Source organism: Amphiura filiformis, chromosome 17, assembly GCF_039555335.1.
Source record: "Amphiura filiformis chromosome 17, Afil_fr2py, whole genome shotgun sequence".
Classification (NCBI taxonomy): domain Eukaryota; kingdom Metazoa; phylum Echinodermata; class Ophiuroidea; order Amphilepidida; family Amphiuridae; genus Amphiura; species Amphiura filiformis.
The window spans coordinates 61644934-61669430 of record NC_092644.1 but is presented as its reverse complement, the minus strand read 5'-3'; the positions used below and the strand labels follow the sequence as shown (position 1 = coordinate 61669430).

General features: G+C 37.4%; 1 protein-coding gene across 1 annotated transcript; it reads left to right on the top strand.

The window, feature by feature from the left end:
• The first annotated feature begins 300 nt into the window (after positions 1-300).
• LOC140138120 (serine/threonine-protein kinase 33-like) lies at positions 301-23822 on the top strand. Its single transcript, XM_072160041.1, has 11 exons — positions 301-738; positions 11680-11985; positions 12420-12524; positions 14796-14934; positions 16504-16586; positions 17399-17486; positions 18037-18112; positions 19460-19572; positions 20497-20777; positions 21575-21697; positions 22507-23822. The coding sequence occupies exons 2-11, from the start codon at positions 11797-11799 to the stop codon at positions 22762-22764; spliced, it is 1455 nt and encodes a 484-aa protein (XP_072016142.1). The 5' UTR covers positions 301-738; positions 11680-11796; the 3' UTR covers positions 22765-23822.
• The last annotated feature ends 675 nt before the right edge of the window (positions 23823-24497 follow it).

Here is a 24497-nt window from a genome sequence, read left to right as displayed (position 1 = left end):
AATAACAGGATTTGGATTTCTCATCAATATCTACCACCACACAGAAAAGAAAAAAATTGAAGAGGTGCTGCGGTGCACATCCCTGGAGTTGACATGGAATGTCTCCCTGGAGCTCCCTGGCTCTATCAGCCTCTATGAACACTGCGAACAGCAAACCCTTCAAATTTTAGGGCATAGTAATTGTATATGACTTTAACTTCTCATTTTAAAAACACTATGCTATAAGCTGGCAACCCTAAATTTATTTTTTCTCATAGCCCGGGAGCAATGTCCATAAAAGAACATCGAATATTCCATTACTAATTTTAAAAGAGGTGAGGCTAATTGTAGCGACATTCACCATGGCGAACATGACAGGTGATCTCATGATGGTTTTTCTTCTGGAAATGTGATTGTTTTGACGTAGAAATTTACCTTTTTGTCAACAAAAAATTTATTTATTTTGTTGTGCACTGTATCTTTGTGTATGTCGGCCTACTGCCATAATTACAACAAACATCTTCGTATGAGAAATAACGCATGATCACTCGCACTATTCAACCCCAGTTCATCGTACACAGTAAAGTTTACTGTAAACCTGGGCCTGGCAAGTGGAAGTACATTGTACAAGAAAGAAGTGGAAATTTGTTTATCTTCATCAAGTCATGATTTCCGAACATTTTAGTGAATGAAAACTTCATGGAGCTGTTGCATATTCCAGGATAGCCGACATCACATGATCATGTGTGAAGAAATCAGGTAAACTTTTAATGTTCAAAATAAAAAAAAAATAAAAAAAATAAAATTTAATTTATTATTACTAGCGGGACACACGCGCTTCGCGCGGGTCCCCGCTAGATGAGTAAATGGATCGTTCACTAAAACAAGAGGAATTACTGAACAGTAGGATCATTGAAAAAGAACATTTTATTTATCTAAATATGTCCCTTCTTAAACTTGGTTCTTACATTTCCATTTTTCTTTCTTTTCAATTTCTTTTACATGGGGCTGTAGTGTAGACTTTGTTCCCATTAAAAAAATTTTGCTGCTTAGCTTGTGATTTTCTGTTTCCATGTATTTTATTTAACCCCGTTCCCATTATTTTCTCAATCTGTTCTTTCTTACATTTCCTTTTAGCTTCTTTTTTTATTTTGCTGCTTGTGATTTCCCGTTTTCCATCTTATTTATTTAATTCTGTTCTAATTTTAGCTTTTTTTCTTTACATTTCAGATTAGTTTCTCTCTTTCCTTCTTTCTTTTGTTCCCGTTTTCATTTAGTTACTTTAAGTTTAACCCGTATACTCGTACCTTTTTTGTCGGGTGCACCCGTTATCATAACTCACATAATGTCCTCTTTTTCCTTCTTTCCGTATTATCATGTCCACCGGTCTCTGGCTTGCAAGTCGCGTGGCTCTGCGCCATTTACGCGCTTGATGGTGTAGTGCGCATTACGCACGCGACGCCAACGCGCTGCCGATTTTCATAACAAAAAACCCCGCTTTTACCCATATTTTCACTGTTTTTGCAGCCAATTCTTGACCGTTTTCAACCAAATAAAGTGCAATGCATTTTCCTGTATACTTCTTTTAAAATCTCCTGTGTGAATTTGGCGACATTTGGATCCAAACTGACGGAGCCTTTTTCGATCTTCATACACAGATACAAACAACATTCCCCTATTTATAGTAAGATTCCGTAAAATTCCTGATGTCATGATATATCATTATATGCGCCACATTTTGTAGGCTCTGATTGCCGATTAGGCCTACATAAAGTTTTTTTTTTTAAAACTTCCGTGATCCGGGTACGCGCTGGTGAATTGCGATCGCGTAGAAGTGACAAGGTTGCCTAATACGCGCCGCGCCGATGACCAATGGGTCAGCCGGCTTGTTGTCAAGTGCGTTGATCAGCCAATCCAATTTTATATCAAAATTGTCTTAGTTTTTACAAATTATGGGAAAATTTTGTCTAGATTTTTAAAGGAAAAATTGGGCTGTTTTCCGAAAAAAAGTGAGAAAATTTTGAAAAAAGGACCCATTCATATACCAAAATAGGCTTTGAAAAGGGACATTGATATACCAGAAGGCTGAAAATGCTACCCATGTTTGCGGCACGTCCCCGTATGGTCATTTGTACTGAGCAGGATTAGCGGTGACCTGCTGAGTCCAGGGGTCCAAATTGGCAAATAAAGGGGTCCAGACATCTAATTCTATACAGACGTACAAAATTAAGGGGTCCAAATCACGGGGACCTGCCAAATCAAGGAGTCCTGGACCCCAAGACCCCTTAAAACGCTACCCCTGGTACTGAGTACCCCCCGGACATCTTCTTCTTCTTTGAAATACCGGTACTCTTTCCAACGTTCCACAAAGAATCACACGAAGAGGGTGTGAGTGCGCTAGTAAATGCTATTTAGAGTTAGTCTCTGATATTGTTGTTCTAGCTTCCTGAAGAATTCAAATGAGCTTTTCTTGAATTGGGTTACTTCTTCGATTGGTTGGAGATCTGGTGGTAATGAATTCCAATCAACGATGGTACGTGGTACAACTTATGAGTTCTTAAAGCAGTTTGTTCTTGAGTGATATGGAATGTAGGTATTGGTGTTTGCAGGCCGGGCCGGGCACAGGTAGTCCAACACTGGTAGGGCCAGGTGGCCCCCTATGGCTTTGTGTAGCACGTTGACCCTTGCGATCTTTCTCCTAGCACTTAACATGTCCCAATCCTGAATCCAGCGATCTTATCTGAAGCACTAGTGGTTTGTTGGTAATCATTGCACACCATGCGGGCTGCTCTTCTCTGGATTTTACCAATCTCATGTACATGTTCATTTGTATACGGGTCCCACACACTGGCACAATATTCCACTGTCGGTCTGACAAGTGCGGTGTAGGCTGTTGCTTTTGTTTCCTTATTACATGAACTCAGGTTTCTTCTAATGAAACCAAGTGTTTTGTTTGCAGAAGCGGTAACCTTTGATATGTGTGTGTCCCATTTAAGGTCTTGTGATATCTCCACACCAAGATATGAGTGAGAGGTTGTTTTAATTAACAAGACTGGAATTTCCCAAGTTATAATTTGTCATGATGGGTGACCTAGAGCCGGTAATTAAAGGAGAAAGCATTTTTGGGCATTGAACCTTAAGAGCCACTTGCTTTCCCATTCAGATAAACTATCAAGATCCTCCTGGAGGATTTTAGCATCATTAAGGTTTCTAATAGTCTGTATAAAACACAAACGTCCGCAAATAATCATCCTTCAAACTACAATTTGATTTCATTTCATAAGGCTTTAGAATGAAAGTTGATTCCTTGTTTACCGTTACTACTCCGCTCAAAACCAATTGCTGGCCAAATATTTCATTATTTTGAATAAAACATTGATTTCTAACAAACTTTAACATACCAATTAAAAATTGTGGTAAAAAATATATATCATAAATCTCTTTCTGTTGATTTTCAGGGATTTTCTTTGCAGTAGGAGCATGGCATATAATGGTTAATAATGAATTAAAAATGAATACCAGTATCTACACTCACTTCTCTGTCCGCACTTTTTGATCTGCTCTGATCTCATCCCGTAAAAAATATTGTGAAACTTTTGATAATAGTTGTACAATCATCATGTGGTTGTAAACTACATCTGTAAACTACAAACTGTGATTTATCACATACATACATGGGTAGTTATTGGTTTACAGTTACACCTGTAACAGATGCAATAATGAAATGGTATGAATAATGAAAAATGAAATGGTCACCTCCCTACACAGTCATGAAAATATGTGTAAGGGGAAACAAGGAATTGAATTTCATTGGCCTAAACACTCAAACATTAAAAATTACAATTGCACACAATTACAGTCAGATTGCACATTATTACAAGACATAAATTATATAGGGTGAAATGCAAAGTGAGAAGTACCAGTATATAAAAATTATAAAACAACAAAAGTGATACCATTCTTAAAATTCCAAAGAGTACCGACCAAGGATAGCCCAAAGCCTCCAATAATACTAATAGTAAGAGGCTTTATTTCCGTTGGGGTCCATATGATAAGGGACGCAATGGTGGAATGTTTCTCACCAGGGTTCACAGTTTATCGCGTTTTCGCGTCCACGACGCTTTTTGAACTCACTGGACCTGGAAAAACAAGTAAAATATCAAGAAATCTCAAATTCGGGCATGGACGAATGTGTCTTCCATTATTCTGGCCTTAATGAGTGACATACGTAGAGCTTTGTGTTCCCTATAAGGGCGCAGATCTATGCCGACCAATGTTTTGACACACAATCGGCCAATCAGATTATCGGTCTGTTGCTGTGATTCATGACCAGTTTGTCAGACGATTGATTCAGCTTGCTTGAAAAAAAATAGCAACAAATTTGCTCACGAATGCCATTTCGTATCAAACTTTGGGGTAAACATCATACCATTACATAATCACAATTTTTATAAGCCAGCCATTCTAAAATACCTCAACACCACCTTTTTACATAAGTTTACCTACCAATTTGTTATGTGTGTTGTTGACACAATTCTCAGTTATATGTGCCATTTCAGGTGCACTTCAGTGGATATTTCATCACTATTTGTGGGAAAATTCATCCAATCTTGTCCGTTGATCGGCTAACTTCACAAAGTAAAGCTGGGGTCAGAGAGACAAGAACAGGTCATCTTGCGAGAGAGCCGCAATCGGGATTATTCCATTAAGAGAAATAGGGGGTGTCAAAGCACGTAATATGATCGTGTTTATCTAGGGTGATACATGGATGGAATGGTCATTTTTCACATTGGTAATAAGTGATCAGGTCACTGAGGTCAGGTCAATGAAATTAGAATATATATAGACAAGAAAATACTCTCAAAGCTCACAAGAGAATGCAACAACTCTCCGCAATTTTGTCACATGACTTGAACATCCTGTACACAGGCTTGAGAAGTTTGATCAAAACACATTTTATCAGCTAAAACAGAGACATTCAACCACAAGGTTCTTGTGAGATTAGTGCTTCCATAGCTTGTGTCGCGCATGCAGATAAGAGTCGTGTAACATATACTGCGCATTAACGAATTGCGCAACTATGTGGTGCGACATGAATAAAGTTGTGTTGCATATTTGTACCCCGCTCGCTGTTTGAACAAGAGTTTTTGCCCATTTGAACAGTAGCGTAGCCAGCGGGGTGGCAGGTGGGGCAGACTGCCCCCTCGGACATCTAAAATGGGGACGAAGAAGAGGGAAAATGGGGACGAGAAGAAGGGGAGAAAGAGAGGAAGGAGGGGGAGAAAGCGAACAGAAAGGGGGAGGAGAGGGAGAAAGAGAAGGGAAAGGGGAAGGAGAGGGGAAAGGGGAGGAAGGGGTAGGAAAAAGAAAAGGGAAAGGGAGTAGAGGAGAGTAAAAATAGGGACGATACTGACGTTTGCCACCCCGGACTGACAATGCTGGCTACGTGCCTGCATTTGAAATGTTAATTGCGAACACTAAGTGAAATAATGAAATAAAATCCATCAAAAAATATAGATTTTCTTTGCTTGTTTGAATTATGTATAAAAAAACATTACAAAGTACATGTCTATATCAAAAAGCTCAAATCCTTGAAACAAACATCATCTAGAGTACACAGCCATATTAACCAAGTCTTTTAATACAGTTCTAAACATAATAATGGGTCTAAGCTAGCCCTACATGTTGGGTTCCTTAAAAGAACCTAAAAAGGTCCTTAAAGAACCAAAACAGGTTCTGAAAAGCAGGACAAAAGCCCTCACTCACATGGTTCTATGAAGAACCATGTTTCTGTGTGGGTTCTTACTAGGGGACGCAATCACGGGCACGTTTTTTGTTGCCCAGGCCATCAAAAGATCCGTTGCTAAGTGTTGCCGGCCTAGTGGTTGGTATGCGAGGGGTCGAGGGTTCGAATCCCACCCAGAGCAAACAACTTCTTTGTTTTCTCTCGTTATTCCTTCCTTTTTTCCCTTCCAGTCAAGTTGCCAAAAAGCCCTTGGGGCATTAGGGTTAGTTTACCACTATTGAAATTCCATATTGGCCTAATTAACCCTAACAGTAGGCCTACAGGGTACTACAAAATACTACTTGATATATGCACTGCGCATGTGTGCATCCCACCAGATGTGATGACGCAATCACCCTAAGTGATATGGGCACACTTTCTTTGCCCGGGCCATCAAAAGATCCATTGCTAAGTGTCGCAGGCCTAGTGGTTGGTATAAGAGGGGTCTCGGGTAAGGGTTCGAATCCCTCCCAGAGCAAACAACTTCTTTGTTTTCTCTCTTTATTTCTTTCTCCTCTCCCTTCCAGTCACCAAAAAGCCCTTGGGGCATTAGGGTTAGGGTTCTAAGTCAAACCTTTATTTTGTCATCATGTGGTCCAAGCATTTGTGGTTTATACCTGTAGTCATGTTATGTAGTTTTAGGAAAACTTGATCAAGTTACACAAACAGGTGGATCATATTTCCCATAGTAATTGAAAGTACACAAGGTAAACCATATTGGTTTCCTAACTGCATTTTAATTAAACTTGAGGCTACAAAGTAAAACTTATTTTCAGTTTGTGTGTACAGTGGTTGCCAATACATGTGCTAACTTTGTTTACATTTTACCAAGACCAGGCATGAGAATTTTCAGTTTAAAAACTGAATTCAGGTTTTTTTTTAGTCAAAATTTCCGCAACTTTATTTAATTTCAGCCTGTTTTTGGTACTTTTTGCCCAATTTCACGCGCATTTTCAGTTTTTTCAGTTTTTTTTAGGAAAGTGCAGTCTCATGCCTGCAAGACATATTTGTTGCATATGGGTCTGTTGATTCCCTCTCTGAATTTCTACTACAATACAAACTTTATATTTGGTACCAATAGCAACGGGTATCCTATGATGTTAGATAAGTACCAACATTCTCTAACTGGCTGTGACTATATTAATTATCATAATGTGAATTCACCCTTTGGTTTGAAACTTGAAGATTGGCTAAAATGTTCACCAGATTTTTGTGCCCTGCAACAATGCATGAATGATGCATTGAGGACTATAATGTTCACCAGTATGTCAAAGTGGCTGTTTGATTTGGTGAGTTAGCAAGGAATGGTGCCTAATTTAATAAATTTGCATATTGGCAGAGTGGCAGACGAATTATAAATGCAAAAAAAATACCAAAATGGATTTGGTGGAAATATGTTAATTGTTTTATGCCATGGTTAAGATCACAGATCCTGGAAGTTTCTTTCCAGGATCTGTGCTAAGATTCAAACCAAAAGTCTGTTGGATAAAAATGCTTACACAAAGATTTATGAAGTAATGAAATTTGTATTTTTTCATGAGCACGGTTCGGTTTCCAGCCAGGTATTGATCTTATTAAAAAGAACTGAACATGAACAATTTCAACTGACTAGTTTGGTCCAAATTTGTGACGGGATGATCAGGAACCCTTGCTTCATAATATACATGTTTGCCCAAGGTCATAAAAGCAACTTCAAGCAAGTTTAGAAGAGCAACTTCATTTTGTGTTGATAGGCGTCTATGAATTTATAAGTCCAAGTGTGAACATGTTTCTAAGGCCAGGTTTCTAAGGTAAGGAGTGTGCAAGCAGCAAGTATCATTAAGTATTTGTAACAGAAGTGTAAATTGTAATATTGCTAAGTATTATTTGCATTAAAGAGACAAAATCTACATCTCAGACTCAGACTATGGTCATTATATTTGTATTAGGTGTTGGGTACACTGTGTTATGTAACGATATGTAAGTAGTTTGGAGTTCTTTGCACCTTAGCTGGACACCTAGGTTTCATCATCATTGAGGTATAGGACTTTATTTTTTCAGAGTATAGTGATAATGTAATTATGTTCATACTTGTACTGCAAACTGAAAATTTCAGAAAATAGTAGCGGTCATTTGAAAGATTATTTATAACTGAAGGGCATTTATACTAGGCAAGGAGTGTGGCAAGTTTTTTGTGACATAACTTTCGTCGCTTTATCAGAAAGAAATTTCTGATATCTGATTTAAAGTCGCTAGCGTTCCTTTGCATCAAGTCATTGACCACAACTGGATGCTGGTTCCATGTTTGATTAAGTACTATTATCAAATCCCACGCTACTACCACCAATCATAGAAAACAATGGTCCGAAAATAAAAACACCTGTTTCTCTTTCGCCCAAATTTTGCATGATGTAGATTCAACATCTGGAACGCAAGTTTACATCTTCACTGCTCTTCTAAAATCATTTAAATATCCATACCAAGCAGGGAGGTCTTTTGGTTTAACTAGCACCCACGTTTGAACAGGAAGTCTATGGTCTGACTGAGGGATTGCAGATTGCACTGGAGCTCATAGTATGCAGGAAATGGTCAATGTGGACTTTTTGGAATTGCTTATTCATTCAGATGGTTTACAGTATAGACCCTGGAAGTAACCAGGGTTTCTATAGATGGTTAGACCCTGAATTTATTATATTATTACCCATTTAGTTTCTTATACCCTACAATCAATAGCCAGAAACAAGGTTTTGTGATTTATAAAATATTTTAGAATGTTTTTCTTTGAACAAGTTCATTTCAATTGTTAGATTTAATTGTTGTTTAACTGCGTAGTGTAGTGGTGAAACATCACTAAAATGTGAGTTTAACATCTTCATTTTTCTTGGATTTGCATAAAATGAACAATGTCAACTATCTTAGAATTTGCTCAATATCTTGTTACTGGTAATACGAAGAGAAGATAAGAAAAAAGTAGAAAGAAGACCAAGGCAACACTGCCAACAGATGAACAGAAAAGTACACTTTTCCCCCCCAATCATATTTTGTTTTGATTGGCTGAATTATGATATTGAATATTAAATTAGTAGGCCTATTAGTATATTTGTATAGCTAAAGTGAATAAACTTTTACACAAATTTGAAAACATTTGTTGGGTGGATCAATACATTCATAGTGTAGCAAGCAAGGTCTTGGCTTCTTGGTTTCTCAGCTCACAGATGAAGGTAAGACTGGCTATTGTTATGCAAAAATAGAATGACATCAATCAGCTTGCTCCATTAAACCATCTCATATTATCGCTGATTATTGATAAATTAATTTCCTTCACCTTCAGCTAGCAGCTGATTGTGAATAGAAGTACAGGTGAGGTCAGTGATTAGCGGTATGGTTGAAATAGTTGTAATATCATCAGAATGTAAACACTACAATGCTTGGCCAGTGAAGCTCATTCACTTTTACAGTAATTAGGATCAAAAGATCCTACACACACTTGTAATTGGGTGCAATAAAGTGCATATGCTGCCAGCTCCACCTCAAGTAGCCCAATTGCCAAGAAAGGAAAAGCAAATCGTAATGTTTGGGGTGTTTAATTTGGGCACCGGAAACCAACTAAAATTGGGTGGGCGGCAATTTTATTTGCATCATTTCTCCGAAGAATGAGTCATCAAAGACCTTGGAGTGATCAATAATAATATGGCCATATCAAAGACTGATGTCTTTGGCCATCTATGTGCTTGTTAAGGTCAAGGATCTTTTAAGGGGCTGTCATTTTCTTCGGAAGGGGGGTCATGAATATACTGGGGGTCATACAATTTTTAACTCCAAAATTGGGGGTTACAATTTTTTTTACACCCAAAATAGGGGGGGTTATAGAAGTCAGTCTGTGTATGCGGAAGAGGGGGGTCATACAAATGTTCGACCCGAGATATGGGGGTTGCAAAAAAATTTAGCCCGCGATAGGGGGGTCATAAAAAAATTGACTCCGGTCACCGACATATTCATGATCCCTGTGCCGAAGAAAATGACATCCCCTTAGTAAGCTGGAAATTAAGGCTTATAGTAAAATTACGGCTTATAGTAAAATTACCATAGCAAAATGCCATACTACTAGACTTTCATGTGGGATGTGGCAGGCAGTTTGAAAGTAGCCCAATTTTGTAGCCTTGGTGAAAGGGCATGGATGGGGGCATAAACATCTTGATGTCTTCCTCAGGACCGCAGCAACAAAAGAAATTTGTATTGCACACTTTAATTCTGAAGATTAAACATGAAATTAAAGCTTATATTTAACAAGATATTGCTACATGATTTTGGTAGAACTGGCCCAGTTCCCTCTCATTGCTACATCTAAGGGGCTGTGCAATAATTATGAGGTCCCCCGAGGGGTAAAATTTTCAAACATCTCGCCAAAAATTGCTTGCCACCCCCCCTCTCGGCCCGCCAAAAATTGCTTGCCCCCTCTCTCTGCCCACCAAAAAATTTTTGTCCCCCTCCTTGCACATGCCAAATTTTTGGGATCCCAATTTGCAAAACTTAAATGGTCTATTTACATGTTGTGAGCGTATCGACTATCGAGTAGGAAAATATGCATATTTAAGCGTTTCTGTACGGTTTTCCTAAGCCTGTTTAGAGCGTTTTATTTAAAACACGCCCCAAGAATGTGTGCCAAAAATCGCTTTCCCCCACTCTCGGCTTGCCAAAAATTGTTTGCCCCCCCTTTCGGCTCGTCAAAAATTTCTTGCCGCCCCAATTTTACCCTCCCCCAGGGCTCATAATTATTGCACAGCCCCTAAATTGCGAGTGTGAGCATTAATCATGTGATCAGCAGCAGCAGCATGATACCTAGCATACAGACTGGGATTTTGCCATGGCTCTAGAATTTGATAGGTAGGCCTATGACCTGCATGCTTCCAAATCAATATCCCAATACTGCTCCAAAAACCTGAAATAAATAGACCCTATATGCAACATTAATAGTGGATTGATCTATTGTGGTTGCATTGATCTAATCATAATAGTATTTACATGGCATATCAAAAGGAACTTAAAGCTTGAGGTGGTCTGTGTAGAACGGTGTCACCTATTGGATGATTACAACAAAATATTGACTTATTATCTAATGATACATGATGACACAAACTAAATGATAAAGATCTACAAATATGCATCAGGATTATTGAAAAGAAATAGAGAAACATGCTATGCTAGGAATGGTAACTTATGTACACATGTATGTATGAAGACTTACATCCTGTCTTTGGTGACAGATTTTACATTTGAAAAGGGAAGGGAAAGTGCAAAAAGTATTTTTTGACAGATTGAGAGGGGGAAGCAATTTTTGGTATGCATTTGTCCCGGCATTTGTAGGGCACCTTTTAAAAATGCTCTAAAAGGCATAGGAAAGCATAACGGAAACATTCAAATATTACCAAAATTTTGTGATCGCAATGTATTATAAATATATATTTAGTCCATTTAAAGTTCACAAATTGGGTTCCTATTTAAAAGTTTTGCATGTGCACAAAGGGGGTAGCAAGGATTTTTTGGCAGGCAAGGGGGGGGGGACAAGTATTGGGGGGGGGGGGGCAAGGATTTTTGGGCATGCAATTTGGAAATCTTACAGGGGGCTCATAATCATTGTACAGCCCTTGCCTCAGGGTTATTTATTAGCAAAATTATTTCAAATTTAAAAGTAGAGAAGAGTACAGGTTTTTACAAACATATGAGCAATTCTATAGCAGTACTTGCTATTATAGAATCTTACTGCCATCGTCAAGATTAACCCGCTGTCAAATGTTTTATTTTTTAGACGTCATGCATTTAAATTCATTAAGTTCTGCTATGATGTCATCAACTATAATCTCTTCAAGTAAACAACAATCATAAGTAAATTTGTACCAAAAAAATCATTATGTCTCTCTTTCTCTTCCAAAATACAGATACAAAACAGAACATATTCCAACATGTGAACACTGTCATGAAAGGCTAGCAAACCTATAAAGTAAAACATATCATAAGTTGATATCAACAATTATCCAGCGCCCTCATCTTCCATCATGTGGAGCTCATTTGGGTCAGAGAATACGCAGCCGGTGCCGCACACAAGAATAGAGGACGATTCAGCAGTTGAAAAAGTGTACACTCTTGGGAAGAAGCTTGGACAAGGCAGTTTTGGAGTAGTGATTGAAGGTACACATCAGGAGACTGGAGAGAAATGGGCTATCAAAGTTATCAATAAAGAAAAGGTAATGGCCACATTGCGGTCTGTTTTTTCTTTATCAGTCAGATAATAGTATTTACATTTTGATATATAACTGATTTGGTTTGCTAGATTGTGTTCTGCAGGAATAAGACACTAAAACTGTTATAAAACTTGTCAGTCGCTAACTCACGAACTACTATGCTCTCAAATTGAAGTATTATGTGTGTTGACAGATTCATATAAATATTTGGATCTTCAAGTAGCAAACATGAAAAAGGTAAACAAAATAACATAAAGCTTAAGGCATTGGAATTAATATAAATTCAGGGGAAAAAATAACAGAAGTTCAACATCCCCATGCCTTGCTCCCCTCCTTAAGTTGCCTGGGTGCCTGCAAAAGCCCAAACAAATTGTTTACCCTGTGCTTTTAATGCCATTTGCTCATTGTATTTTTCATGCATATAATGTTCTATACAGGCTGGGAGTTCAGCAGTCAAGTTGTTAGAAAGGGAGGTTGGCATATTGAAGAAGGTGAAACACAAGCACATTATACTCCTGAAAGAAGTATATGAAACATCACAGGTAAATATCAGTTGCCATTTGTTTAGTCTGTTTGCTGAATGAATAGAAATTTAACCTTGCTGGTCTTTTGTGACAGCATTACTGCATTAATGTTGTATATTTGTGTTGGTTATGAAAAGGCACGCTGTGTCACATTGGAAATGTATCTGAAAGACTGTATCAGGCTGAAGAAATAAAGCACATAAATGTTCTTGAATTGTAAGTTTGCCTCTTATCATCACTGTTTGAGAAAGAGTGCGACATTCTTTGCTAGTAGTAGTGATATTATAGCCACCTCACCTGTCAATCATTGGGCCATTTCAGTTAAAATCCATACACCCCCTATGGAAGACATGGCCTTAAGTCTCCCAGACAAGGAGTGTGATGTGGATGTCAAATGAAGCCACCTATTCAGGTAACCCCATTTAAAATTCACACCCCTGTTTGAGAGATGAATGTCTTGTCTTCCATAGGAGGTATATGGATTTCAACTGGAATAGCCCATTATAAGTCTAGACACAGTCTGCATTTGAACATTGCCCCAACCTTGTTTTAAAGGTGATGCCCGCAGGATGGCCCAACTTCAATTTTGGTAGGTGTGTGCGAACTTTGGGAAAGGACAACTGATTTAAACATTCAATATAATGGTTTTGGTCTAGTGAACTCAAATTGGGTATAGGCAGTGGAACAAAGATATAAACTTTGAGCTAAAGAGATGAATTTTGGGAATTTTACTCAAAGAGAAGCTAAAGAGCTGGATCATGACCCCCAAATGGAAGTCTTAAGAACTACTGGAGAGCCTGAAAAGGGGACATTTGGGTATCACACATACCTATACCACCTTTACATGTGAGTGCCTTCTAGTGTGATGCCAAAGATGTTTTACTTTATTTTATTTATTTATTTATTTATTCTTTCTTTATCCAGGGTAACCTCTTCAGTATCTTGTACTGATCTCCAAGAAGGCCCTGCACTTAATTACAAAATATACAATACTTAATAAATAACATATCAAAACAAAGTTTATACTTTCTAATACAGAAATAATGGAAACAAGGAAAACATTTTAAGAAGACATGTTAAATAGAACATTGAGCAAATACATTTTTAAACATATGAAGGTTCATTGACTCGTAATTACTTCGTACATCAGATGCAAGTTTGTTCCATGCCTTGGCACCTCTATAATGAAAAGTAAAACCTAGATACGCTTATGCGTATACTGATGCATAGCCCTGAACGTAACCGTCCTGGCTGAAATCCAGAAATGACGTCATTTGTTCTGGTGCTGTCACTTCCGGGTAACGCAGGGAGGAAGAACATGCCTTTTGCAAACAAAATGGCCGACAAGTCCCGGCCCCTTTCCATCGAAAATACAGCTTTAATATTTAGCTATCACCAGAAATATTTTCCTATCATATTGGACTAACACGTCAGGTATATGGTATTTCACAATATAACAGGAATGGAAAGAAAAGTGGAAATGTTTATTTGTCGGATCTTTGACGAAATGACTATTTCTAATGACATCACTATGTAAACAACGTAGTGGTATTAATAATTAATAAGGTAATACCAAATATGGAGGTATCCAAAAGTATGCTAATTAGAACAGGTTAGAAGGCACGACGAATCAGAATACGATCCTGGTATCCAATTCTATGCAAATGAGTTCAATGAGCTTACGTGAACATGTACACTAATGCGACTCTTGTGTATACCGACCTCTGTACACGCTAAATTATGAGTCAGTTTGTGTTAGTTTAGTGTAACATGTATTATGGACCGTATGACAGGAGATGATAGATAGAATTCAAGTATTGTATTCCAATTTCAAGACATCAGCTTTTCTTGACCCTTTTGCTAAAATTAGTGAGAAAAGTGTTTTGATGCTTTTCTTCGACTTATGACCAGACCTAGATATGCAATATCTGAATTCATTTGCAGATCTCTTCTAAAATAAATGTTCACAGTCCTCTTTGAAAATGTTTTTATTATTATTTGTTCTTTTTAGAAAACATAAACAGGTGGCATTGAAGATCAAATTATAAAAAATATCAAACTCTTTCTTTAATTTAATTATCAGATTATGTTGTTCAAGTCCAGAAATTTACTCACGTTTTAGACGTTTCATCTTTCGTGCGGAAGATTTCGTCAGTAATGCGCCAATACAGCCGCTGCACCACCTCTGGTCCTCCTACTCTCATCTTGAACAACATAATCTGATAATTACTTTAATCATATCAGTCCTGGTGAACTTATTCAAAGAGAAACTCTTTCTTTATTTTGCAGAGAATGTTTCTTGTGATGGAGCTATGCACTGGTGGTGAACTTAGTGCTTTATTTCAAGAGAAACAGATATTTAATGAAAGAGAAACACATACACTCATCTCTAGATTAGCCAGTACTGTTGCATACATGCATAAAAATGGTAAGAGCATCTTGAAATATTGAACAAGGGTGAAAATAAGTGGGAGATGGGAGCTGTTTGGCCCCAGAAACTCTGAAATGGCTCCTGGTTCCATCTCAATTTTAGTTGACCAGGGGACACTTTTCTCATGAAACTGGCACCTGGATAGTGAAATAAAAATATCAAATTCAAAGCAACTGGTGCTTATTTAACTCATCCAGCACATCTTGGTGATTGGAAATGGCTCCTGGTGCATCCAAAGTGGCCCCTGGTTCACTCCAACCAAATCTTGGTAAAAAAGTGGCTCCTGGTTAAAACCTCTCTTATTTTCACCCTTGATGTTGCCTACACCTAAATCAGATTTGGCGCCGTTTATGGCGTAAACATGAAGTCGGATTCTGATTTGTTAATTGAATCACGTCATCATCATCACATCAGCACCTCATTCGCCTATTGATCTGCTTAGCATCTTGTGATGCAGGTGTGACCTAGTTTATTTTACTTTTAAATATATCCCAGTTCCAAGGTCAGATGCATCCAGTTCAGTGTCCTGCTTAAAGGCCGCTATAAATATCTGGAAAACACATTAAGTTGGGAGCTGTACAAAGTTTGGTGGTATAGAGGTGAACATTGACTTGATTATATTTTAAGCCTACTTAATTGGGTTGTCCTTGAAAGTTTGCCTGGTCAACTGGACCCCCCTTTAAGCCTATGTAATGGATTGTCTACCAGGAATTCTGGTCTTTTTCAAAGGACCAATGAATGTTGAATATCACCCCCCCCCCAGCATTCATGCGTAACAGGCATCCAGCTATTTAGTTTGGTCCAATCTTCACAAGTTAATGTTTGCACAGATTCCACTGTTGGGCTGCATTAATGAAGACTTGCAGTTCTTCCTGAGAGAACTCAGTACGAGAGGACTGAGATATTGATCAGGGTTCGCACGTTTTTGCCACAGGTGGAAAAAACCGCGGTTTTAAACGCTATAAAAACAGTTTTGCCGGCAAAATGGCAAAAACTAAAAAAGTGATTTGTAGTTCAGTTTTTCATCTCAAACAAATTATTAAGTTACAATAGATTTTGTAATTATAAGTAACATTAAGTAAAATTAAAGGCATGCATTTTTATTGCTCAAGTGCATTTAGCCGAAATGTGGCATATATCAAATTCAAAACCTGTTCATTTTAAGGACTTGATGAGACAAAAAATAAGTTGAATGATTCATTAAAAGGTGTGTGTCACTGTTTATGAGCTTTCTGTGTTACTTTTTAATAGTTGAGTGACTATAAGTGAGTTTTTGCCAATTTTTGCCGGTTTAAACCAGGCAAAAACTGGCAAAAACAGGTTTTTGCCAGTTTTTGCCACCCTTGCCGGCAAAAACAGGTTTTTGCCGGCAAAAACCGAACCCTGATATTGATATTCCAGCATATGTTGTCCTCCAAGCACAAATATGACACTGGCAAGACTATCAAAAATTTAGATTGTTAAGACTATACAGCTGTTTTACAACAACCTTTGGTCATGAAATCAAACTCAGGTCTTAGATTTGCTATTTTGAATCCTTTCCTTTGAATTGGTTTATCTTTGCAGATATTGTACACCGAGATTTGAAGTTAGATAACATACTAATAAGTAAAGATTCAGAACATCCAGAGGATCAACTCAATATCAAGGTGTGTATAGAAGTGTATTATGGTAATTATATTTTGCTTGCCAAAGTGCATATAATATTGAGCAAATGAGGGCAATGTTGAAAATGAATAGTTTTTGAGTCAATATATTTAAATTGTTTTACTACCGCCATTTTATGGTATATCTCACACATTGTAGGCACACATTTTGATGGGTCCTAATTAAACTAAAATTGGTATCATAAATGTATAGAGTCCCAGTATGCGCTTTGATCACTATGTGTGTCCCAAGCAAGATTTACATGCACAACAAGGCTGTATATGAAGAAATCCTGCTGTACAGTCAAAAGGTCAGACACTCACATACAATCGAATACACACATGTTATGCTTGATGCACAGCAAATAACTCTGTACAATTTTGATACAAGGTTTACAGTTGATAAATGTTCTTGCTTGCAGTGCAAAAAATCACACAATTGAACTTTCCAAACTTTTTCCTCAATTTACTTGATTGGTTCAAATATCATGTTGCTTATCTAGGCAGGCTATATAACCAATGGTTTAGAATGTCATTGGTCATATGTTTGACACAGCTTTGATGTCATACTAGGGATATATGTTAACTCTTTGTTTTGCGATGTAAATCTGGACTTTAAGACACTTAATATTGTCAGAAACAAATTTTTGGGAAAGAATTAATGTATGTATACATGTACACTGTATAGCCAGCCATATTATGTAGTTGCCAACAAGTGCATCATTTTGATATGGCTGCACACATATATGAGTTCAGAATTCAATCAATCCGCCAGTAGTTATAATATTGTTATCATTATATTTTCTTTAATCCAGGTATCAGACTTTGGGTTATCAGTAATGAAAGGAGGTGTAGGTAGTGAGGGTATGATGCAAACTATGTGTGGTACTCCTATGTATATGGGTAAGTGAATCTCTCACAATGTTCACCTTCATGTGCACTTAACACAACACATCAATCCATGTATTTGTTATTTAATTTTACCTATTGGTTATCATGTGTTTGAATTACAGTGCATTTCCAGTGATATTTGATAAAAATCCACATAGTCTTAAAATATGTAGAACAAAAAAAGTACCCCCCCCCCCTTTTTCAGTACCTCTGCTTATTAGCTAGCATGTTGCAAATCATGACAAATGATCAATTCAGGTATAGGTGTTGTTTCCCTATGTGCTTGCATCAAAATGTCAAGTGTCACATATACTTGCTAAGACATCCCTCTAATAAATGTCAGGTGTGCCTTCACCTGGCTATGTTGACTAATGATACTCTGTGATGTCATCCGTACATGATATGCAACATAACATCATGTTTTCAATTCTTATAGAAAATGTCCGTTGCGGGAAGTTGACTTGATTGATTGTGTAATTGTCTTGATAATGTGGCTCGACTATATCGAATCAATCATTTGAGACAGGGCTAATGACCACATATTTTTTTTTTACATCCTCAGCTCCTGAGGTAATAGACAACCAAGGTTACAGTCAGACATGTGATGTATGGAGTCTTGGTGTTATTATGTATATGTTGTAAGTATCCGGTATATAATTTGAAATCTTGTGGGCGTTTCTTCTGTTGCGGTAGAGCAGGGATATTTTTCCGTTGGCGTCTTCAACAGTGGCCAGAAGACATTGAGAAGGAGAATAAAGCTCCTAACCAATCTAATCACTTGAGTAGAAGTTCAAGGCTGAGAACTGAAAATCGCTGCGGGAACTGGAAACTCGGCATCTGTCGTGACAGAAGAACAAGGACATTGGACTATGTCTTTACTGTTACTTAAAACAGTCTCCTTATTAAGGCCTAAAAAGAAATGTGTTCTCTGAGTTGCATCTGATGAGGTTATATAGATAAAGCTCTGCCGACTGCACAGCCCATTCATGGTGGATGGTCACTTATATTTTACAAGTGCATATCGAGGGTTCAGAACCAGAAAGCAGTAACTCACTATGACCAGCTCTCACAAAATGAGCATAAAGTTGGCTGCTTGCTTTAATCTTCAAAAATCAATATTTCCTCCACCATGTCTGTTGTTTTTTATTGAATTTTGTCATGATAAATGGACTATCTTCTATAGTGCCCTGGCAACTTTATGCTCATTTTGTGGGAGCAGGTGATTGTGAGTTGAGGCTTTCTGGTTCTCAACCCTCGATATGATGATTATGAATAATGATCCCCAAAAGTGTAAATGCAGGGTATTGTCAGTTATTGTATCCTGTTGTCCTCCTGAGACCCTGCTCTAACTGCAAACAAATTTTGTTATTTTGTGAAAAAAATTAAAGTGACTTTCAAGATGTAATAATTTAAGTTGGTTTCAAGTGATCTCCAATTGTATCCAGTGTTGCATTGGAGCTTGTTTACTCTAACTTAAAATAGCGTCATAATTGCCCAGAGCTGTTATTAGAATGAATATGGTGTGTAGGATATCTGCACTAAGATTGTTGTGGTACAATGCTGGATTTTGAAAAAGATTTAAAAACTTCATAAGATAATACAATAATGTTGCTTGCCTCCCCTTACCTTACTGTCTATCTTCCTTGAATTGCCTTGCCTTAACCCCCCTGAGCACTACCTGCCGATCTAACATTGCCTCTGATTGGTCAATTACATGATATTTTCACTTCAATCACCAATCAGAATGGAGCTTTGCAAATAATTCACCCCAATTTTTTGGTGTGGTGAAATTATTCTAACAATGTTGCTGATCGGGCCAATTGATAATGAAAACTTCTCTTTGGCCAATCGGCAGGTAGTTCTCATGGGGTTAAAGTCCCTTTGCTGTCACACAAGTAATCCTCCTCCATTCTGCTCTTTGCATGGTATTCGGCATGATGGATATCCATGTATCTTACTAAAATTGCTGTTTTGTTTGCATACAGATTAAGTGGTATACCACCATTTGTAGGTCATGATGAAGATAGCTTATATGATGCAATAAGAGCAGGTAGATTAGATTTCTCTGCACCAGTGTGGCTCAATATCAGTGATGAGGGTAAGCTAATTTACAATATCTGTTTTAGTGAATGATTGGGTCACACACATATAAACTAAAATTAGAATTGAAGTTGCTTATTTGACTTAATTTTTTTAACCTGTCTCACCACAAGTTTCATCGTGATCATCAGTTGAACTCAAACAATGAATAGCCAACTGAGACATGTGGTTTGCAGGATAAATAATGCATTATTGTAAAATGCTAACACAGGTGCTATCATTTTGGCACGTCTAGGGTTGAAAAACAATCTCTTGAATATTTGATTGTTATGACCTTTTCAGTATTATATTCATGTAAGCATACCAAGGATAGCCGAGTATAAGAGATGATACAACTTAGGAAATAAAGCTGTCTCCCAGTATAACATCTTGACAATAGGCTAATTCTGTGTGTGCTTACATTAATGATATGGTGCATATGTGACTCGTGCCCACAAAACCAGACATAAGTCACTGATATTGAAAATTGAGTTTTTAATGTTATCATTTAGTATAGGTCTTCAGCTTTTATTTGATACCAAAATTATGTTCCTGGGACATGTGGTCCTCATTTACGGTCTTTTAACGGGAAGACGGAATCGACACATAAAGAAAAGGCAAATTATGCATAAAAATGGCTTTTAAATTGTAAAATGACCATGTGAAGGACTTGGTTTGGCTCAGAAAATGCTAGATTTTGGTGCTTTAAACGTAAAAGAATATTTTGTTTTCAATGGTAGGTTAAAGTAAACATAATAAGGAATCAAAAAATGAAAAACAAAATCTGCAAGGTTTTTCACCCCTTTCCCAACTTTGACTCGCCGTATCTCGAAATGGCTGAGTGCGACTTATGGGGGTTTTGTCAGAGTGGGTCACATATTTACTGTAACACTTTGTGTTACTATAATTTATTCATTATGGTTAATCATTTTGTTGTTTACAGCAAAGAATGTAATAATGTGTCTACTGAAAGTGAATCCTGCCCATCGACTCACCGCCAGTGAATTAATGGATCATCCCTGGATCACAGGGATCAAGTCTGATCACTCTGGGCCTACTAATGTATTAGAGATGATGAAACAATGGAAAGATGAGTTAAGATTAGAAGAGAATGGTGAGGTGGATGATAATGCTAATGTGCAGAAGAAGGAAGGGATTGATAGTGTGGATAGTACGGACTCAGTTAAGGAGAGTGAGGATGAGAATAGTAGTGTCACACACAAGGTGAGTCAGGTTTAGTCTCGGTTCCAGCCAATTTATGCTCCTCCATCACTAAACATACCCTCTGGCGACAACCTCGTAGTATGTCTAACATCAATTCGGTAAAATAAAACAGGTAAACTGGCTGTCAATCAAGCACTGGGCTTCAAACTGCTCTAGAAATGGATCACAAGTTAATGCTGTAACTCAGTTTAAGGTTTAAACAAAAAATATTAATTGTGTATGTATTTATTTATTTATTTATTTATTTATTATGCTTCATCACTGGCTCATATACAATTACAAAGACAACTATATTATATAAATATTGCACATTCTAATCAAGACAAAGCAAATAGAATAAAATGCCAGCGAAAAGAATGGGACAAACAGGTGCAAAATCACCTCTAGGACCATCCTACCTTTCGATTTTTGAAAACAATTTATGGGAAAAAACCAAAAAAAACACACCAACACAGCCCCATCCCAAATTATATAAGCCTGAAATTGAGCATCTACAGTAAGAGCTCCAAGAGCATGTATTCGAAATGGGTGCGTAAAATAGAGTCGGGTAAAAATTAGTATAAAAAACCTCTTTTTAAGAGGTTTAAAAGACTGAAAAACTGTTGCCAGTTAGTTTGTGAAATTATGTCACCTGCGACATTTACATAATTATCAAGCACAAACTTATAATGTTTACAGTATTATCCAGATATTTGTTGCTCAAGTTACGACTTGTAGACTTTGCAACAGAGACTAACACAGTTTATTCCAAGTAATAGTAATGTGTATGTGCCTCTTTGTATTTTATTTATTTTCAGGCTAGCAAAGAGAGTAAAAGTAGCATAAATAGTATGAGTAGTAGTGGCAGTGGGACAGTGCAAAAGCAATCAAGTGACAGCAGTAACCCTGGTAACAAGAAAGGAAAAATGCCTAAATCTAGTGTAAGTAATACATTCATTTATTGTAGCAACAGCCTAGCCAGAGATGTTTCACTAAACTATATTAACCCATCCAAGTGGAAGTAATCTGTTGTAAAGTTACTACACTGGATTTCAGAGAAGAATGGCAGTCCCTTGCTCAGATTGACGCAAACGCCCTGTTAATGAGCGACATACGCGGAGCTTTGCGCGTCCTCCAAGATCGCCGATGTGAGTCGACCAACGTTTGGACGCATAATAGGCCAATCAGGTTATCGGTCTGTTGCTATGATTTTCAGACGATTGATTCAGCCAATCAGAACCCTACTTTCGTGTTTACACGCTCTACACGCTCTCAAAATGTAAACTGCCATTTTTCTCTGACAAAAACTGTAGTATTCTTCATTCTTAACTTTATGATATAAATCCCCATTGTAATGCAGTGTGTACCAATCATAATCTCTTTTGTTAAATTGAAAGTAACTTACCATAGCTTTTGAGACTTACGACACATCATAGAGTTTTAGTGAATTATACTTGCATCTTGGAACTTTGCGTTAGTGCTGCAACTGACCAAAAGCTTAGGCCCATGGAAACAACTTCAAATTTGACCTGTGACCTGGGACATTGGGGTTACTAATCACTATCTTGATATATTTCTACCATTGCATTGCTAAAAAATGTCTTTAAAAAAACACATAGCGCTTGGATTTTGACCTGAAGGAAGCTGAGACAAAGGTGTTTTTTTGCCTTATCATTATTTAATTTTAGTCTACTTTGAAAACTTCATTTATGATACACCTGTTTGTTTTTACCTTATTCTATACACACAGTCCTCTAACAGTCTTTCAAAGCTCCAGGGGAGAGCCACATTAAGCCCTAGTACTCCGTCCAAACCAATGGCATCAAGGTCAAGAGAAAAGACGCTAGCATCCAGTCCAAATCGGCCCAGTCAAGGATCCAAAGTGTCATCACTGAAGAGCAATGCTACAAAGACATCATCTCAAACAGGGAAACCGCGATCACCTAAAAGTGTCAGCACGGTCCCGGGAGGACGGAGTAGGAAGAAACCCGCTGCTGGTGGTAGCTGAGGATTGTGATATTTGGTATAGCTATGAAGGGATATGTGGAATCAAGTAGTATACTATAAATTGGGAATCTTGTAGTGGTGTAGTCATCTGGGGTGAAAATCATGCCTGTTTTAGGAAAGATATCACATCTAAGGTTGTGAATCTCAAAAAAAATGTGATGATGTCCAAGTTTAGGTGCAGCATGATGTGACAGTGAGGTATTGATCACTGTACAGTGGGACGTTTCTGATCGATTTTAATTTTTGGACTACACATTGAGAGTTAAACATGAAATAACACCGCATGAATATTCTTGGCCCATAGAGCAGTATTTAATATGAGAGGACTGTACACAATTATGTCCCTGCAAGTGTTGAAAACATTAAACGCCTACACATACTTGCAGTATATAGTATGATGAATTGGCATCGCATTGGCTTGTTGAGGAGAAGTGCTAATGATGACACCATATCATTATGCTGAAGAATCTATATAAGCATTCTGGATAAGTGATTCATAATTACACTTGTTTGGGTCATCACCCTTCAAAGTAAACCAAAATAATATAAATTGTGTCTTCATCATTCATTCCATGGTTTGGTGCCCATAGATTTCTGTCTGCTTTCAATCCATATCATTTTGCTGTAGGTCTATATGTGACATGGTATCATAAGGAGACACTTTTTGGCAGGATCGTAAATGGAGAAATAGCAAAAAATCTGCCCGGGGGTGATTTTTTCACAATTTGTGTTTGTTGCAAATTTGTGATCTTAATAATGTTTAAAATATTGTCTGATAGTTTCAGACCAGAATATAACTGTCATTTTGTATTTTTGAGACATTTTTCAAGGTAGTTCCAACTCTCAACATTGTCAATAATATTTTTAAAGGCTGATATCACAATTTCCAATTTTATAATAGCATAACTTACAAACTCAATCTCCTCGCTTAAAGGAATGTTCGATTTCATTGGGGATTTCATTGGAGTAAAATATCTCTATATTTAAGATATGTAAAACACTCAAAATTCATTACCTGCCCAAAAGTGTCTCTTTTTGATATAGCATGTCACATATTGAGACACATGCTACTGATTAATGTATACTTTTCATGATCACCAAACTGGCATCTCTTAGCCAATGTACTGCATTGGTATGTAAATAGAGGATGAGGATTCAGATCGGTTTATTGAATCAGGGAGTATATTAGCATCTCATTTGCTCTTCAAGCAAAATTACACTGTGTGCCCACATTTGTTATGGGATATAGAGATGCCACTTTCATTCAGCCTTTTTCAAATTTCTGCACTTGTATATATTTCAGCTAGTTTCTGGACTTTCAACCCAAACTTGCTCACTATTTTTACCAGTTTCATGCATTTTGAGTGGTACTATGTGGCATCTCTGGTGATTGCAACAGTGCATTCATCTTCAACTTATGAAGCTTCCTACCAATAATAAGTGCATGATTCCCCCAAATGGACTGTGTCATAGTGCCATTACTAACTGTACAAGATTGATATTGTATTTGAAAATAATGGGAGAATAAGATATGTAAATCAAGAATTAAATTGTTTTGTAATATTTGCTTCATTATAAAAATATAATGATATTGCTGTATGGCCTTTCATAATTGTAACATCAAGAAATATTTAAACAGAATTGCCTGGCACCAGTGAATTACAGTAAGAATTTCAAATGAATGAACACAGCATGACAAATATCTGTGTTTCCGCCACTTAACACTCGCCACTC

Coding starts and splice junctions, on each gene's coding strand:
- LOC140138120 (XM_072160041.1), top strand. CDS start 11,797: ATGTGGAGCTCATTTGGGTCAGAGAATACGCAGCCGGTGCCGCACACA. Junction 12,525..14,795: donor AAGTATATGAAACATCACAG/GTAAATATCAGT, acceptor TTTATTTTGCAG/AGAATGTTTCTTGTGATGGA. Junction 14,935..16,503: donor TGCATACATGCATAAAAATG/GTAAGAGCATCT, acceptor TTATCTTTGCAG/ATATTGTACACCGAGATTTG.